At 37.9% G+C, this 19,225-nt stretch overlaps 3 protein-coding genes across 3 annotated transcripts; 2 read left to right on the top strand and 1 right to left on the bottom strand.

Annotated features, from left to right (window-relative positions):
• Positions 1 to 1,070: 1,070 nt before the first annotated feature.
• On the top strand, positions 1,071 to 19,094 carry LOC118264519 (uncharacterized). Its single transcript, XM_035577048.2, has 16 exons — positions 1,071 to 1,248; positions 1,340 to 1,460; positions 2,079 to 2,208; positions 2,729 to 3,040; positions 4,814 to 4,970; positions 6,033 to 6,174; positions 6,864 to 6,998; positions 7,569 to 7,669; positions 8,627 to 8,715; positions 9,330 to 9,427; positions 9,822 to 9,933; positions 14,957 to 15,103; positions 15,424 to 15,527; positions 15,861 to 15,965; positions 16,862 to 17,070; positions 17,738 to 19,094. Coding segments are annotated over exons 1-16 (2,112 nt in total). The 5' UTR covers positions 1,071 to 1,246; the 3' UTR covers positions 17,886 to 19,094.
• LOC118268528 (uncharacterized) lies at positions 10,222 to 12,579 on the top strand. Its single transcript, XM_050704686.1, has 2 exons — positions 10,222 to 10,720; positions 11,034 to 12,579. Exons 1-2 carry the CDS (start codon positions 10,526 to 10,528, stop codon positions 12,567 to 12,569), a joined length of 1,731 nt encoding a protein of 576 aa, XP_050560643.1. The 5' UTR covers positions 10,222 to 10,525; the 3' UTR covers positions 12,570 to 12,579.
• On the bottom strand, positions 12,043 to 14,884 carry LOC118263789 (uncharacterized). The gene is made up of 3 exons (XM_050704688.1): positions 14,416 to 14,884; positions 13,739 to 13,935; positions 12,043 to 13,604 (listed from the first exon to the last, which is right to left on the bottom strand). Exons 1-3 carry the CDS (start codon positions 14,544 to 14,546, stop codon positions 12,598 to 12,600), a joined length of 1,335 nt encoding a protein of 444 aa, XP_050560645.1. The 5' UTR covers positions 14,547 to 14,884; the 3' UTR covers positions 12,043 to 12,597.
• Positions 19,095 to 19,225: the final 131 nt, after the last annotated feature.

Here is a 19,225-nt window from a genome sequence, read left to right on the forward strand (position 1 = left end):
ACGATCTTCTTTCTCCCTCCCTCGTTGGGTAGAAACCCCCTTTGTATCTCTGTCTCTTTCCCTCTAATTGGTTCCTTGAGCCTCTGAATCCAATTAGTGGTGCGCGGAGCGGGGTGCAGTGAATTTATTATATGGACCTTGTTTAGTTGTTGGCCTTTTTAATTGAAACGTAGTGCGTAACCCGCCCGCTGTCTGTTTAATGAATACCACTGCAACACTTGAGAGTCTATTTTTACTAACTTTTTTTTACTGTAGGTGATATTCTACTACATTGTATGAAATTACTTTTGTTATGGAATTTAATTTATACAGCCTTATTTGGTCTTTTTGTCGGTTCAGCACGAGCTTTCGCACTCGATCCAAAGGTAATGTTTAAAATGTCACAATAAAACATACGTCACCCCCTTAGACCTCATAAGGGTACGCAAAGGTCCATTTCACCAATTATGTTGATGCCGGAGTCCCAATTTATCCCATGTAAGTAAAAGTCAAAGGGGGTAAGCCAATTGACATGCATCGAGCTCCAGATTCCATTACTTAAAATTTCCGTAGAACTGGAAACAGTCTAATGACGTTTTGCAAGATCCGGGACCCGAACCTGAGACTTCTGGCTTGCTGCTGAAGTTCGCACTTCCAACCTCCCGAACAAAGCCGCAGGTAATAAACAATACGGGAGACAGAATATTAAAAAAAAAACTAGTTTTATATTTTGATGGTTGAAAACTGAATAAACAAACTTTGTAATTTTTTATAATCATAGTACAGCCATCTAGCGACGAATAGACTCACTGCTTAACATACAGTGCCCTCTAGTATCGAGTAGATATACATACAAACAAGTATCATATATCCAAGTATAGATGTCGCTGCATTGCTTAAGTAAAATAAAAAATCATAATTATTAATTTATTAAATATTAAAAACGAGAATTATATTTATTGACACTCAATATATAACTAATTACTTATTTTTATTGATTTAAAAATAATTTATTTTTAATGAGGTGGTTTCATTCATTCAATAACTTTCATTCAAATGTCAACTTGTTTAGATTTTTAGTCTGTGGTCAGCCTCACTCGGGTGAACACGGGCCGTTTGTTTTTGTCCAATTTATCTACTTGGGAAAACTAAAAACTATTTTGGTTTCTTTTAGTTCAGAAATGCAATTGTGATAATTGCGTAAACTTAGTTATTACTGAAAATATTTGACACAGTTTAGCTGCAGCAGTAGCTAAAACAATTCAATATGTGAGTACTTTCATGTGCCTTTCTAAATTTTATTTCGCTGTTTGCCAAACTTTTACGGTCATTATTATTGTTTATATTTACTTTCTTTTAGGAGTTTCGTAGACTTGGCAACGCTGACGATGCATCGTCGGCAAGAAATGGAGGCGCGAACACAAATCTTTCACGAGAAATGTGATCGCGCGGTAGAAGATATAAAAAGGTTAAAAATGAAGGTAAAACAATATTTTTTTCACATACTCAAGTTGGTGCGAAACCATAAATGTATGAGAAAATAACATTAACTCGTTACCCGATCTTCTAGAAGGGGTTTGTGCCAGAATGTCGTAGAATAAAATAAGCATAATAATTTCTAAAAGTGAAAACTTGCTGAGTTTACTTTTTGCGTAATGAATGAATAAAGTAATCATTATTACGAGTTACGACACACGACACCCGTGTGAACAGTAGGGTTGGTGACAATGTCCATTTCCAGATATATAGGAATATAATTATAATTCTAAGTAGAATAGAATAACTTTCACATTGTACTTATACAGAATAACTATTTTTGGTGTAGCAAAATATTTCATATTTTCTTCTATTACTGCAATCGAACACATCTTTCGAGTGTACAACCATATAAAACGTTTAACAGGATATCTTTCATCGGTCATAACATGAGATTTTGTACAAAACTTAACAAAAAAATTTATTTATTAAATTAATTGCTTAACACATTAAACACTGTGGTGGTCACCGGTGTGCCTCCAACAGTTTTCTATTGGCAGTCAAAGACTTAAGGAATATCATGTTAAAGTTTTCCACACCTCTGCCAATCCCCATTGTTACAGACTGATGGCTTTGCGCAGCAGCTCAACTGTGACCCAAATGAGCTGAAGGAAAGATTCCTGAACTGTATGAAACAGCTCGACGAGTACATGTATCTTATAACCGATTTCAATATTGCTATTTCTAAATTGGGTAAGTTTATTGTAAAATTCTTAGACAAGTCTTCTTCATAGTAAAGACTCAATTCTTCTTTTAATTAAAATATTTTAGTTTTTGTTTACTAATTGAAATTAAATTATAATCTATCCCATAAGTACCTATATATTACCTCCTATAATTATAACTAATTGAATTTAAACCATTTCAATTGTAAATAAAAACAGTATTTCTTTGACATAGTCAACATCATTGTATTCGAGACTCAATTGCCATTTTACAACAGAAAATATAAGTATTTCCATGCACAATCACAATATAATCACTTACGCTGATGTAGATTTAATTAGTTAACTATGCAATTATGGAGTTTATTGTTTGTTCTTCTCTATTCGAAGCAACACTTTGGAACAAGCATTATTTATTTCTTGTTTGTTTTTCTGTTGATGTTTCTAAAGTATCTAAATATTTATGGTTTAATTGTAATAAACAAGGAATGACGAATGACTTTGACTTTGAAATTAAAGTTTCCACATAACTATAATACCTTTTACAGAAGAAGCTTCCGCCCCAGACAATACTCCGGTCCATGATACCGCAGCAAAACCATTGACCCCTACACCCATGGCTCCATACAACCTGATAGACGCACTGAGCGAGCCAGCACCTTCAACATCAACGTCATGCCCAAATAACTGCCCTCCGGAGAAACCGAAGAGGGTTAAGATACCGAAAGAAAATCAATCATTGATTGTGTTTTCAAGCACTTCGACATCTGAAGAAAGTGTTAGACAAGTGAAGAATGATGTTGCAGCGAAGGAGGTTCAATGTGAACTTGATGCGGAGTTACGGAACGTGAAGATTGAAGGTTCGTACACATTTTATTCTTTACTTCATCGTTATCAGCTCGTTCAGATTTGTATCGTATCACAATTTCATCAAAATCCGTTTAGTAGTTTCTATGTGATTGATTGACAATACATCCAAACCAATAAACTGTAATAGTTATAATATTAGTGTGATATTGAGTAATTGTACCTTGATTAGATCAACGTTAAATAACTTTGTCTATATACAGAAAAATAAAATCTTTATTTATGCAATCAGTAAGAATATAAGGTTACAAAACTATATCATGTAAAATTCTAAATGATAACTTAATAGAATCTTGTCAGCAAAAATATGTGTTGAATTACATAATTATTTATATACTCATCTAAAAAAATATATTTGCCAAGCTACTTAAAACTAATTCTAAAGTGAAATACTTGTAATATCTTCACTTCTATATTGTACGATTGTGACGACTATTTTAAAATAACTACAAAGAAAATGGGTACTTGAAATAAAAGCGATTTAGCGCATTTGGAGAGTTACTTGAAATTCAACCAACGCGCTAATGATGATGTGTTGTATGTGTATCCATGTTGCTCTTTCCTCATAGAATATTAATCGTACACAATATGTAATACAAACGCAGTGCCGGCGTTAGGAGGGGGGCGTGATGGGGCGATGGCCCAGGGCAACAGGGCGCCGATGCCGCCGCCGATGGGATCCGCAAAAAAGTTACACTTGAGAATGCTTCCCTCAAGTGGGCGCCACTATATTTTCGCCCGGGGTATCAGTGGCCCTTACGCCGGCACTGTACAAACGAGGCTATTGCCAATAGCTGCCGGACTCCACGCTATTACCTACAGAGAATTTCCAAAAACTAATCAATGTATCGTCTGTTGCGGTCGCCTTGACTGGCAGTCATTAATATCCATTAATATCAAATTACATAAACTAATATGCTCTTAATGTTTCACGGGCCGTGTCTTGAACGGCAAAATCATTAAATCAATCAACTCTTAAGAATTATAAATGACTCACTATAACTACTTAAACCAAGATCAATGTGAAATGTTTGTAAACAAACCATAAGGGTACAAAATACCTCCGGAGCTGCGGACAACGTAACAGGTTACCGGGGCTCCGCCTCAAAGCAGGAGAAGGAACGGGGTGGTTTTTAGTCAGTAAGAGTCTGACACTCCCTTTCGCCTCACCCAAGGTGGGAGTAGGCATTGGTTGATTTTTCACCCCTGAAACAAAGGGTGCAAAATACCTCCCGTCCATAGCACCTCTTACAATTTTTCTTTGTAAATAGTAGATAGTGATATAGTGTCATAGTGATACAAAATCGTAATGTGGTTTTGTATTTAAACACTTATTACACCTTTTTTTTTTGAGTGGGAAAAATCATCCAATGACTTCTCCCGCCTTGGGCGAGGCGGAAGGGAGTGTCAGACTCTTACTGACTAAAAACCACCCCGTTCCTACTTCTGCCCTTCGAGCCGGATCCCCGGTAAACCCGCTAGGTAGTCCGCAGCTCCGGATCAGGCATCAGCCCTACTGGGCCCCATCTGTGGTGGTCCGATGGCTCTTTGAGGCGCGCGCAGAACGCGACGCGCCGCACGCACGGGACTTATTACACCTATGATGTAATACAATATGCTACCGCGAAGCAATATCTTTTACAAAAGATTAAAGCAACCTTTACTGATGAACTGACTGTTGGCAATTTCACAAAATTAAATAATACTGGTGTTAGATTTTTTTATCTTTTATCTTAATAAATATTTTTACTTTAGTTACCCTGCAGATCCGCCAGCATCAGCAGTAGCTACCCCGTCGTCAGATGGCAGCAACCTGCCGGCGCAACCGATACTGGAGACGGAACACGTGTACGATGCCACCATCATGCACGTCGACGGCGCCTTCTTCTGGGTCATCACCGGAGACCATGAGGAGGTTAAGGAGTGAGTACAGATTTTTTACAGCCGTGATGGTTGAGTGGCTGCAAAGGCAATAATACACATTTGGCCCTGCTTTTTTTTTTTTTTGAGGGTGGAAAATCATCCAATGACTTCTCCTGCCTTGGGCGAGGCGAGAGGGAGTGTCAGACTCTTACTGACTAAAAACCACCCCGTTCCTACTCCTGCCCGTCGAGCCGGAGCACCGGTAAACCCGCTAGGTAGTCCGCAGCTCCGGATTAGGCATCAGCCCTACTGGGCCCCATCTGTGGTGGTCTGATGGCTCTTTGAGGCGCGCGCAGAACGCGACGCGCCGCACGCACGGGTCTGGTTCTGGTCGGGCGGCGAGCTACCCTTGCTCACCGTCCGCAGACCCGCACTTACGAGTGGCCGGAGATCGTAAACGATCCCCGACGCCCGGAGTGTCTCTCGCGACGGCTGGGGCGTGAGGAGGTTCGTTCTCTCACGCGCCCCGCCTTCCTTAGCTAGCATGATTGCTTCGCAGAAGGAGGATTACGGCATTCCACAGTCCCACATTTGGCCCTGCTGGACCCAGTGTGTATTGATTTTTGCCTTAATAATTATGATAATTTGGCTTGATATTATGTGCAACCAAATTATCACACATATTTATTCATTAACCTTTTAACCGCCACGAGTTCCGTCAAAATATGCCATTGGTAACAATATTACTGAAGTGATGGGAAACATCAATCAAATTTTAAATAAAACGTGTTTTTTATAAACTTATACGATTCTGGCGGTTAAAAGGTTAATTACACAATGTACATATGTAGAGCTGTAATAACTACTGGTACAATACGTGACCCTGTTAGTGTGCAGAAATTTATCTGGTAACTAAATAATCTTCATTAGGTATTACATATTATATTGATTATTAACTTACTAACTATAAACTCATTATTATAATTAGAATGTATTCTAAAATTCCCTTTACAGTATTTCTAGATTATCAGTACCTAATTATAAATATTGCATTGCTTGTACGACCTCGTCATACAACTACGATGCCTTAATGTTCCTCTAACCGTATCCTTAACTTTCCAGCCTGATGATAGAGATGACGAAGTTCTACACCGACCACCACCGGGACATCACCGCGGAGGAAGTAAAGACGCTCACCTGCTGCGCCTTCTACGACGATGACAGCAAGTGCTACTACCGAGGCCTGTTCCTTAAACTTAATGATGTAAGTCTTACTGCCACTCAGAGACATTTAATGATTACTAAAACTAATCATTAGTAACGATTTTGTATAGAAAACAATTTTGCTAAGGATTGGGTTAAGTAACCATTAAATGACTGAGACAAAATTAAATGAATGTAACCGCCGTCAGATTCATTTAATTTTGTACAGTGACTTTGTAAGACATATTAAATTAACTAGCTTCTACCAGCGGGTTCGCCCGCGTTCTCGTCACAAAAAAGTATCCTTCCACCCAAGTTAGCTCATGCCCTGTCTATATACTAAATTTTATCAAAATCTATTTAGTAATTTCGTGTGATAGACGGACAAACATGCGAACAAAGAAACTTTCACATTTTAATATTATTGCAAGTTTACACACGTAACTGTATTAACTTACTAAGATGTCTCGACTAATTTCAAGTCGTACTACTGATGCTTATTCATGGTAGCATTGCGCGACAAACCGTCGACCCAGTCGAGATAATTTTATTTGTTTAAAATATTTATTACTATGCATGTTATGATGTTACCTTTACCTAGGATTCCTTGAACATTTGATAACACGATGACTATTCCCAGATCCTAGATACAACAATATTATAATATTCATAAGTAACATAGGGTCATTTGTTGTACGAGAATTTATTGGTAAAATCATACAGTTAAACATTTGATATTGTTATTACCAGGAGGACAACACATTAGCAGAGATCTTCGTGGTGGACACGGGCGAGATGCGCGTGGCGCCCGTGGAGTGCGTGCAGCCGCTGTACCGGAGGTTCTGTACCCGACCGCCCTACGCACGCTGCTGCCATCTAGCGGGGGTCAGTAGCTAAACAAGTTATTACATACATTTGTCACTATTACATCAATTAAAGAACTACACATTTAGTAGAAAACACGGAATAGCAAACTGCGATCTTAAATCCGACGCGCTGCCAACGGGTGGAAGTTATGGCAGATCTGCTAAACTGTAGAGGAAGCTACGGTCCAGCATTGGACTCTCGTGAACTAGTGTGGTTAGATTGATTGAAACCTATCTATCTGTATCTATTTTTTATGGTATAAGCCGTTAAACGAGCAGACGGATCACCTGATCGTAAACTGTAAGCAATCGTTCGTTGCGCGCATTACGGCCTTTTGTGTGTTTAATGGAATGTTGGGAAATCGGAGATTGTGATAGGAAGGAAACCTATTTTTAACTTCACTTACACAATGAGCGTTTCTTACGACGGACAACACATTAGGCCGTGATATCACTCCGAACGAATGAACGGGCGTTCGTGCCGAAGCATGGCTCTCCCACACTTAAAGCGGGGGTATGAAAATTCTACCTCTAATAGGCTGTAACTAATACGACCAGATCAACATTAATTGTAATCCACCATAAACAGGTGGACCTGGTGAGCTACAACAATAAGAGCCTGATGGAGAAGCAGGAGGTGTTCATGTCCGCGTACGTCGGCACGCTGGTCAGCATCGAGGTCGATGACAAGTTAGTATCATAACATCCTCACTATCACCATAGTTAAACCTTGATAATATCCCAATGTAAAAATAGGGGTGAGACTTCTAACCCGTTAAGACATGAGTTCTACATCTAATTTTATGGACAAAAGTTGATGATTGTCGAAGGGGTCGAATCCCCTCCCCTAAAAATTATGGCTATTTTATATTTTTTTTACAATTTTTTTTGTTATCAAAGGTTGTATGCCCGTAGAATCAAAAACAAAAATAAACGACAAGCGGTGGTAATAACCTTGGCTAACTAATTCATTACTTTTTTCATACGTAGATAATGTTTTGGTAAAAAAAATCATTTGTGAATTATTTTTACCAAAAATCATGTATTTTTCAGCCTATTTTCAATTAGGGGTTCAACCCCTACTATTAATTTTTGTCGATAAAATTAGAGTAGTACTCAGCCTTAACGGGAATAGAAGTCTCGAAACCCCTATCACATTGTATAGTATTTTTGTACCCAGATACTGCATGCTATTAATTCCAAATAACAAGCAAATCATTTGCATTTATTTTTTAAATATTTTTAACTTTCTTAATTTACATTTCAGTATATGCATATTCAAAAAAGTTGTCAAAACTATTGTTCATATCCGCGACGTAAACGGAATGCTTCCGATCGAAACCGTGACAAGTTAGTATCACTATCATCATAGCTATCGGCCACAAGACGTTAATGTCTAGTATTTTTGTACCCAGATACTGCATGCTATTATTTTCATAAAATAATGCTAATAATTTAAATTAAATAATTGAAATAATAGGTAATTATTTCATTTATCTAAGAACAATATTTTTTTATTGTTTTTAATTTTATTAATTTACATACTACCATGAGCATACACAAAAAGTAGTCAAAAATAGCGACTTATATGTATACATCTACTTAAATAATTAAATTACTTGGAATAATGTATTTTTTTGTTTTCAGTACCTCGGAGTCTCTAGGCGTGTTCGTGATACTGCCGTCGGGCGAAACCCTGAACAAAATCATCGTGCAACAAGGACTAGCTCTACCAAGTAAGGAAATATTCATTCTTTTTATTATTTTAATTACATACCTAACTTATCTTCACGCTTGTCTCTCATTCAGTCATGGGGGTAGGCAGAGGCAATGTACCGCCAATTATTATGAATCTTACATACCTCTTTCGCTTCATCAACAGTCATCAGTCTTTTCATGCATGCTCGTCGGTTAAGGGTACTTTTATTATCGTAAGTCTGGTATAATAATCATAAAGGACACTCAAGTCTAGCGTTGTGAACAGTGCCGTTGTTCGACAATATGTTGAGCCTATATTACGCATAACATTTTTTTATGGTATAAGCCGGCGAACGAGCAGACGGATCACCTGATGGTAAGCAATCGCCGCCGCCCATGGACACCCGAAACACCAGAAGGCCTTTTGGAGGTTAGGAATTTAAGGGTTGTTGGGGAATCAGGGATTGAGAAGATTGGGCCCCACCCCAATAATTAATTGGGCCTCTGGTAACCTCACTTACACAACAAAACACAACTATTAGTAAAAAGTATGTGTTACATGAAATATGTGCACTTTGCCTACCCCTTTGAGGTTTACAACGCGTGACGACGTTTATGGTTTTGTAAGTGTTAAAATATATAACATTTCCAGTCGACAAGTTTTCCGGTGAGCAGGCGGCGGCCGGCCCGAGCGACGGGCTGGATATAACTGACTGCCCCGAGTATGACGACCCCGTTGAAGCTGTTACGGTAAGGACTATCATATTTATTGGAAGGAATATAATTTGTAGTTTTTTTTTCGTTGCCTCCACACTAGGATTTTTTCCTGTGTCGTGGGTGCGTTTATAAACATACAATTTCACATACTCAAGACTATGAAATGCTACTCGATATTAAGTTGTACTTACTTAAATATCGTGCTATTTCTGTCATTTTATAAAGAATTGATAGAGACAGAACTAGTTTTGAGAGCTTCTTAAAATTGAGTAGCGTTTGAGTATTCGGAAATTAGACCCGAAGCAACAAGAAATTACTCCGAACGGGTCCCCTAACTACTGCGTCAACTGTGGAGTAGTATTTCTTTAAATACACCATGCTTGCATTACACGTAATAAATGAAGCCTTCACGTATCTGTTGTACCAGGGCTACAAAAACCGCGACGAGATTGACATCTGTAAGCATTACAAGGGCGGCCCGGAAAAGACCTGCTTCAAAGGACCGCGGTGTACCAAGAAACACATCCTTAAACACCCTGGTTAGTATACACACACCCTGTATAGTAATAAGTTTAAATTATTTACTAACTAGTTCTATAAGTACTAATTAAAATTAGTCTTATTCAGTCCACAAATTCGACACTAACCTAACCTAAGAAGTACACCAGTGTGTGTACTAGTTGTATGTACTTTCTAAGTAGCATCTTAATTTAACTTACGGTGGAGGAAAACATTGTGAGGAAACTTGGACTGATATAAGTTAGAATTCTACAATCCGCCTTGGAAAAGGGCCTCTTCTCATGCGATTAATGCTCAAACATTCTTCGCATGAGAAGAGGCCTTCGCTCAACAATGATGGGCAATAGGGTATATGCATGTATTTTTTAAATGTTTTTAAATGGTAATTTACATCATTATATAAATGTTAAAAAAAACCAGCACCAAAAAAAAAGGAATTCGGGTAAAAAAAGCAGTTTTAAAATAATAGATTCGTAACAGCATTTTAAACGACCGTCATTTTGGCGCGCTCGCGTGACGTCAAAGTCTATAATAACAGTTGAAACTGCAAAGTGTTTTGGGTCATAATTTGTATATATTTCGTGTTTTAAGTGAATTCACTTCAATTACATAATGCAACAGGATAGTAAACCGACTTTTAAATATTGTATCGTGCCCGAGTGTAAAAATACAAATAGAAATGCACCAAATAAAGTATTTTTTCTTGTCCCGAGAGGTGAGGACGTAAGGAGAAAGTGGTGCAAAATCATGAAAAGGGACATGATATCTCCATCAACTTGTTTATATTGTTGTGAAGATCATTTTGACGTAAGTAATTTTTTCTTTCAGAACACTTTTTTTGTTTGTTTAGCTTTGCCCGCATTATAACCTCTATTCATCACACACAACATTTACAACCTAACTCGAAAAAATGTCACAGAATCACAGATCTGTAAGCATAAGTAACAAGATTAGACTTACTAGTTAAATATCCCATGAATTTCAGACTGATATAACAAGTACAGCATACTGCAAACTAATATTTATTTTAAAAATGCTGTTTGATTTATTTATTTTAAACATTTTAGACATCATAAATCCATTTCTAATTTACTTATAAACTTTTTATTGTTTGTTTTAGTTAGAAGAAGACACAGCTAATTATATTCAGTACAAAATAATGAATATACAGGAAAAACAGAAAACTGTATTACGATTGAAGAAAGGCATCCTTCCTCACAAATTTCAGTGTCAAAAGAATACTACACCACAGCCGTCATTGGAGAGGCAAGCTTACAAAAAGAGAAGACACTTAGAAATAATTGAAGAAGCTTTATCTGCTGTGCCTGCTAAACAAAGTGTCAGCACTCTAACTGTATCATCGCAAGTTGATCATGAAGAAGCAAGTACATCTTCATCTCAGATATACGCAGAGAATATAGAAATGAAAAACCTTTGTGAAGCTGGTTGCAGTGCTTCATTATCTACTGAGAACAGAATATATGTCGATAAAGCTGTTCAAGTGAATAGTAAAAACTATTACCGAAGTAAAGGTGTTAATATTAATTTTTGTGCCAAGAAAAAAAACACTGCGACATCTCCATTTAAAATATCAAAAAAAACCATTTCAACTTCCCCTTTAAAAATAACTCATACATCTGCAAAAAGAGTACTCTGCAGAGATAGTGATAGTATTGAATCAGTCTCTTCTGCTCAAGTTACTGTGCTATCATCATTATCTTCCGAACCAGATATAAGTTCATCACAATGCAGTTGGGCTGAAGAGGCTGATTCATATACTGAAGCACAATTTAAAAGTCAAATGCGTACTTGTACTTTAGTATCGATTGAAATGGAACCTAAAATGTTGATAGGTTTACCAAAAAAGTCATACTATTTAATAAAACTATTAAGTGATAACATACCTCTACCCACCGTAGATATTTTAATTACTTTAAAGAAAATAAAATTAAATGAGTCTGTCAGTATCTTAGCAATGCAATTTGGATATACGCAGAGTACAATAAGCAGAATTTTTAAAAAAAGTGTACCTGTATTGGCAATGAAGATGAAGGAACTTATTGCATGGCAAACATCTGCTGAGGTTTTTAAAAAATTACCTATAGCATTCAGGGCCAGGTATTCTAATGTTATTTCTATAATAGATTGCCTAGAAATACAAATTGAAAAGCCAACGAATGCAGTCTACCAGTCACTAACTTGGTCGCAGTACAAAAAGTGTAATACTTTGAAGTATTTAATTTCTTGTACCCCTGATGGCTTGGTCACTTTTATCTCTGATGGCTACGGAGGCAGGGCAACAGATGTGATGATAGTGGAAGACTGTAGTTTTCTTAACTATTTACAACCTGGTACTGCAATTATGGCAGACAGGGGCTTCAAAGACATATCCCACTTGTTAATTAAAAAGAATTGTACTCTTATACGGCCCCCTTCTGTTAGTACGGCTACCGCTTGTACCAAAGAAGAAGTAAAGCAGGCAAAACGAATTGCTGCATTGAGAATTAATGTTGAACGCGTCATAAGTAGACTAAGAGAATTTCATATTTTACTTCCTCATGCATGTGTTGACCACCATTTAGTCCCTGTTATAGATGACATTATTATAATAGCCTGTGGTTTAATAAATATGCAAGATTTTTTAATAAAAAAGTAGATTTATTTAATTTTTGTTTTATTTCTACTTATTTAAATATTACAGGAAAAATGGCATTGGCCCAAAAAATAGTACATTTATGTATTAATCTTTCACACATTTCTTTATTATAATCCACTTCAACAATAGTTACATTTTTCGATTTCTCAAAATCAGTGTGAGCAACGCAGAATAATGCCTTATTTTTTTGTGATAAGTGCATTTGCAACTGCACCTGTGCCATGCATTTCGCAGATACTTCATTATTTTTTATATACTGGCAAACTGATTTTTCAGATGAAGGGCATTTAATTTCAATACTGTAATCATCAGTTTCACCATCAGGGGAAGCACCCATAATGGGATATAAAGGGCTTAATATGATTCCACATTTTTTTATTTTTATTTTCTTAATTTTTTGCACCACTTTAATGACTTCACTCTCTAACTCTCTGCCTCTTTTCATGGCATCCGTGTCACGTAATTTTGATGCTCCCATAATAGTTTCCGTTAAGGACCCTTCAAAACTTTTGCAATGGGCTGCTTCATACGCTTTTGAAGCGGTAATTCTTGCATACCGCAGCTCATACCATAAAGGACAGTCTCTTTGATTTATGGTTGCTTGTGCAGCTTCATTACACATTTTTGTATGCATTTGTTTCTTACAATAGTCAATAAACTCTTGAGGGGTCTTTGGTTTGTCCTCCTGCACCATACTAACCAAATAATGAATGGATAGTTTTTCAATATCGCTGGGTTCATTATAATATTTCGTCAGTTGATTGTCTGTGTCACCAACTTCTTTACTATATTTTATTAAAAGAGACAAGAAACTTTCCCCGCTAGAAGTTGAAGCCTGTGCTATATTAGCATCGCATACAGGTTGTGGCTGCTTCTTGGGTATGTCACACATATCCTTCGCCTTAATAAATTTAAGACTTGTGCCCACTGATGACAATTTTGACTTTTTCCAGTAGCATTCAATACTGGTGGAAGGTGGCTCTTCACTGCGTCTATGTACCCAGGCTAAAAAGGCAATGGCATGTTTACACCCTCCTGTAAAATAATATTCTTTATGTAGGTTGGTATTCAATAACAATGATTCAAAAAATTTTTGCTCTAACATCTAAACACAATAGTACTTAACACAAAATTCACATAATAAACAAAAAATAAATACTGTTACCTACCCTTGTGAGCTGCACAGTCTTCACATTGTACTGATAAAACAGTTTCTTCAGCCTCATCACACACAAGTGTTACAGAATAACACTTCTGTCGGACATTGTGTTCTGGAGTTATTCGAGCCTTCACAGTGCATATATTACCCTCCCGTTTCACTTGTACATATCCAACTGCAGAATCTCCATATGTTTCTCGTGCAGATCTATAAAAAATAAAACAATATAGAAATAGGTACATACAATCGAGTTTTGGTTTTACCGGAAAAGCGTTTTCATCTAATAAGGTATTTTGATACCATAAAGTACTTAATGAAAGTGCAGTGATCGCTAGCAGTTCAAGCAGTCATCATCATCACCATCATCCCGTGTTAGTCCAGTGCTGGACAAAGGCTGAGCCCTATGTCCAACCGTGGACATAAGCCTCAGCCTATGTACTTATGAGAACTTGAGGGAGTGCAAGGCACGCCACTTATACTCAAGCAAAGTGTCAAGTTAATGATACAAAGCAGCCTCAGCTTCAGATAATATGTTTTTCACACAATACAATAAATAACCTTAAAATGTTCTCCCATTCGCATTTTAAGGTTATGTTATTTCCAGGCTATTTCTATTTACGTATAGGTAAAAATTATCCAAAGAAGGCGTCGAAAACCAAATAAATATAATATTTATTGTGTAATTACCTTGCTGCTTTCACTCCTTTTATTTCAGTAGACGTAAAATCCGAATTTGATGTGAAATACGCGGTCATCATAAACACATCAATTTTTGGAAGATTGTCTGATTGTGCCTTGACGTAACCAATATCTGTCATTTCCTGTGACTTTCCTGCCACTCTTTTACGAAACAATATCACTTCAATATCAACTCAAAATCACAAAAAAACTGAATTTCGTTGCAAGCATTCAACAATAGCACTTGTTGATATTTGTTATTATAGACTTTGACGTCACAAACTACTCTGACCAATAGCAATGCGTTTCAACTAATTTGAATTTCCCGCTTATTTTGTGCATTTTGCAATAATTATTTTCTTATTCAAAACAAAATTATATTGAAAATTATTGATAGATTTATAAATCTAAAGGAAAAGAGATTATATGAAAAAAAAATTATCGTTATTTGAATCATGCGCATATACCCTATTATGTGACATGTCGTCTCTGGAAAATTCATTTATTGAATACTTTTGTCTCACGTATCATTATAATATTTTGTTAACAGATGGTTGGACCTTAGATCGTATAGCAGTGATGGCTAAATGCAAATCCATACCGCTGCCTGCCCCGGACACGTGGCTCAAAGTGCTGGTGACAATGGTCTGCCACTACGACAGAGTCTACGTGCAAATTATTGATGAAAACGAAACAGGTAAGAAACCCAACTAATATTAAATAATAACAAAAAAATACTATTTGCATATTTCTCTGCCTCGTTGGCCGAGTGCTTGCAAGTGCGACTGCCGGGCAAGGGGTCTCGGGTTCGATTCCCGGGTCGGGCGAAGCCTGGGCCAGCAGCCGGCTCCGGCTTGAAAAGCAGGAGTAGGAACGGGGTGGTTTTTAGTCAGTGAGAGTCTGACACTCCCTCTCGCCTCGCCTAAGGCGAGAGAAGTCATTGGATGATTTTCCACCCTTAAAAAAACCCTAACTTCAGATGGAGTCTAACTGATATTTTCTTGTAATCCCAAACAGATGAGATCCCAAGCTTCGGCGCGGCACTGCCCGCGACCACTCTGCCGGCCCTCGTGAAAGACATGAACAGTCTCGCCACCATATCGGCCTACCAGCCACTTACGGTAAGTTGGGGAAATATTTAGAAGGCTGTTTTCATCAGCCAACCCTAAACTATCTCTTAACTAAAAGTTACTTAGCGTGAGGAAGCGAATATGTGTTTGCTCCATACGGTTTTGTGTTCAATAAATGCAGTTAATGTACCAAGTACCGTAACTATTAAAAATAGAATGTCCCAATCATAGAGTAAAACGCATTAATAACTGTAGAATATTCCTATTAATATCGGAAACCCATCGACATAGATAAACATGGTAAATATCCCGTCTCAATTTCTAATAATAAATTAGTATTTCTATTAAGTTTTAGAATAGTTTATAAAGTGTAATGTTTCTCAGGTGGCACCGGCACAAGGAGAGTTGGTCGCTGCTTTGTATCCCCTGGACAACAAGTGGTACAGGGCTCGAGTGCTGTCTGTCACCCGGGCCGACCAGACTGTCGAGGTAACATTATTTAATCATGACAAAAGTCTTTGTTTATAGCTATACTAGCGACCCGCCCCAGCTTCGCATGGGTGCATTGGTGATATATTATGCCTGTATTATACATATAAACCTTTCTCTTGAATTACTCTACCTATTACAAAAAACCGCATCAAGATCCGTTGCGTAATTTTAAAGATTTAAGCATACAGACAAAAATAGCGACTTTTGTTTTATACTATGTTGTAGTGATACAATATTTTTGGCAAATGGCACACAGATCATACATGATGGTAAGCAATTGCACTCTTAGATTGTAAGCATATGTAAATATAATCCGCCCAGTAGAGCTGATGCCCGATCCGGAGCTGCAGATACCCTATTTAGTCGGTTACTGGGGTCGAAGCAGGAGTAAGAACGGAATGGTTTTTAGTTAGTAAGAGTATGACACTCCACCACAGATGGGGTCCAGTAGGGCTAATGATCCGGAGCTGCGGACTACCCAGTGGGTTTCCCGGGGCTTCAGTTCGAAAAGCAGGAGTAGGAAGGGGTGGTTTTTAGTCAGTAAGTGTCTGACACTCCCTCTCGCCTTGCCCAGATTGGGAGAAGTAATAGGATGATTATCCCACCCTTAAAATAAAAAGAGTATGACACTCTTTCTCGTCACACCCAAGGGTGGAGAAGTCATTGGATGATTTTATCAAGGTAAATAGATATGTTAATTATTATGTTATCGGCTTACTCACGTCACGTTTTGACGAGGAACTCGACTAGCTCATGAATATGAGCCTCTACCATGGCTTGAAACTAGTCAAGTTCGTCGTCAAAACGTAATGCGATGACATAATAATTAATTTAGTATGTCTCACGAAAGTTACAATAAAATTAAATAGATATGATGGTATGTTTGCGCGCAGGTGCAGTACATCGACTACGGCACGGTGATGTGGGTGCAGGCGGGGCAGCTGCGCTCGCTGGCGGCGCGCCACGCGCTGCTGGCGGCGCAGGCCGTGCGGGCCGCGCTGGCAGGGGTCCGCGCCCGCTCGCCATACCACCACCAGTGGGCAAGGGCCAAGCGGGCCCTCACCGACATGGTGCAGGACAAAGTCCTAGATGCTCATGTCATGTACGTATATGCTGTTCTCTTAAACTTATAATTCCACATCATCATCATCATCAGCCGAGAGACGTCCACTGCTGAACAAAAGCCCCTCCTCTTAGTCCTCCACGTAGAACGACAAGCCACCACCTGCATCCACTGGCTCCCCGCCACTCTGACGATGTTGTCGTCGGTCCACCTAGTGGGAGGTCTACCTACTGCATAATTCCTGCCTGCATGATTCCACACGATTCCGAAATTCCGAAGGGATAGGCAGACGTGTACATTACGGCACGTAATGCCGCTATACAATGTATACCCAATTTTCGCTTTTTGTATTATAAGTCCCATGTAATAGGGGATGAACCTGTTGCTATATACTAGGTACGGTTCCAGACTCCGTGCTACTATTGAGAAAATTTTGAAAATCCGAAAAACACCCAGTAATACTTTGCCCGACCCGGGAATCGAACCCGAGACAAGAGGTCTCGGGTAAAAATGAAATTTAAGAGTTGTTGGGGAATCGGGGATTGGGAAGATTAGGAAGGGGGGAATTGGGCCTCCGGTAACCTCACTCATACAAAGAAACACAACGCAAGCGTTGTTTCACGTCGGTTTTCTGTGAGGCCGTGGTAAACTCCGGTCTCCCACACTTTGTCTTTATAATGTAACTAAACCTTTATCCTCATTACAGATCCCGTGAATACGACGAGATTACAGTGGAGTTATTTGACAAGGACGGTTACAGTATAGCGGAACAGCTAGCTGCGACCAACATGGTGGAACTGACTCCGTACACCGTTGTGTACGACACAGAGATGCACAAGGTGGTCGTACCCTAGACAATAGGTATATATTGTATTACAATAACATTATTGAACAAATTACCTGTTACATAATAGCTGGGTTCAGCATTTTTTTAGTGTTTCATTCAGTAGATTTGTCTACTATACTTTGTATGGTACTACTATGTATACTTATGTGGTATGTAGACTAACCTATGCATATGATGTATGCAGAGATACATATTAAACAAGATTCTAAATGAAAAGTATCAAAATTATATATTTAGTAGCCAAATCTACTGACAGATAGATTTATATGAGTGGTCATAAGTATATTATGACATTTACAGGACTGAGTTTTTTTAAACTTATAAAGTAAGTACAGGGTTGGTAGTCTCGACAAGGATTACGACTAATCGGTTGCTAAGGCAGAATCTCTAAAGATTTTCAACTTTATCACAAAAGTGTACGGTTGAAAATCGAATAAAGAAATTCACGACTTAACGATTGATTTTTGTCGTTATTTTAGGGGATAAATAGAGGTGCTTGACCTGGATTTGGCTGTGATGTGTGTAAAGTTATAATGTAAGCGCACCCACGGGGTAAATCCTAGTGCAACTTGTGATACAGTAAAATGATACGGTTGGTGAGCTTAATCGATACTATCACTTATGTTTTGGCACAAATTCTTAATTTACTTTCGATTTGTAACTAAGTTTGATTCGTCAAAACGTTATTTATAAGAATTTTAAGTACATACTCATGAGTAATTATTTTGGTCGAAATTTAATCAGTTTAATCGTTCAATGAGATCGAAACGAGAGCGCGTTCGACGCTCTTATTGGTTGGTTCATTTTTGCCGGCCAATCAGCGCTGAACGCGTTTATTTCGATTACTTTAAACGTAAAGCAAACTCGTACTAAGGGTACTGGTGTCATGGCGTACTCTTTGTGGATATTAGACGATTCTCAGTCGTGCAATAAATCTATAGCTTACGAAATAAATCCGTGAATGTAGTTGTAGATAAAAGAAGTATGTCTGGTGTTCCAATGCCAATACCCAACCTCTTCTAAATCTTAAGGACCCCTAAGCAAACGTAAGTGACATTTAACTACATTATGGTTTGTATAAGTGAGATCTATCAGTACAAGTAAGGGGTTAGTTTAGGTGCTTCACGCTAATTAACTTTTAGTTAAGAGAACTTTAGGAGTTGTTGGTGACAGCGGCCAATAAATCTCTTTCCATAAATGTTAAGTATGCATTCATTTATAAGAAAATTGAATCTCTGCCATTGATTTTAATGTAAACATTTTTATTCTTGCACCTAATGTCTAATCTCACAGTATTTTAATTTAACTAAAAATAACGGTTTACTCACGTAGATTAATGGAGAAAAG

The sequence above is a fragment of the Spodoptera frugiperda genome, chromosome 26, assembly GCF_023101765.2.
Source record: "Spodoptera frugiperda isolate SF20-4 chromosome 26, AGI-APGP_CSIRO_Sfru_2.0, whole genome shotgun sequence".
In the NCBI taxonomy this organism is placed as follows: Eukaryota; Metazoa; Arthropoda; class Insecta; order Lepidoptera; family Noctuidae; genus Spodoptera; species Spodoptera frugiperda.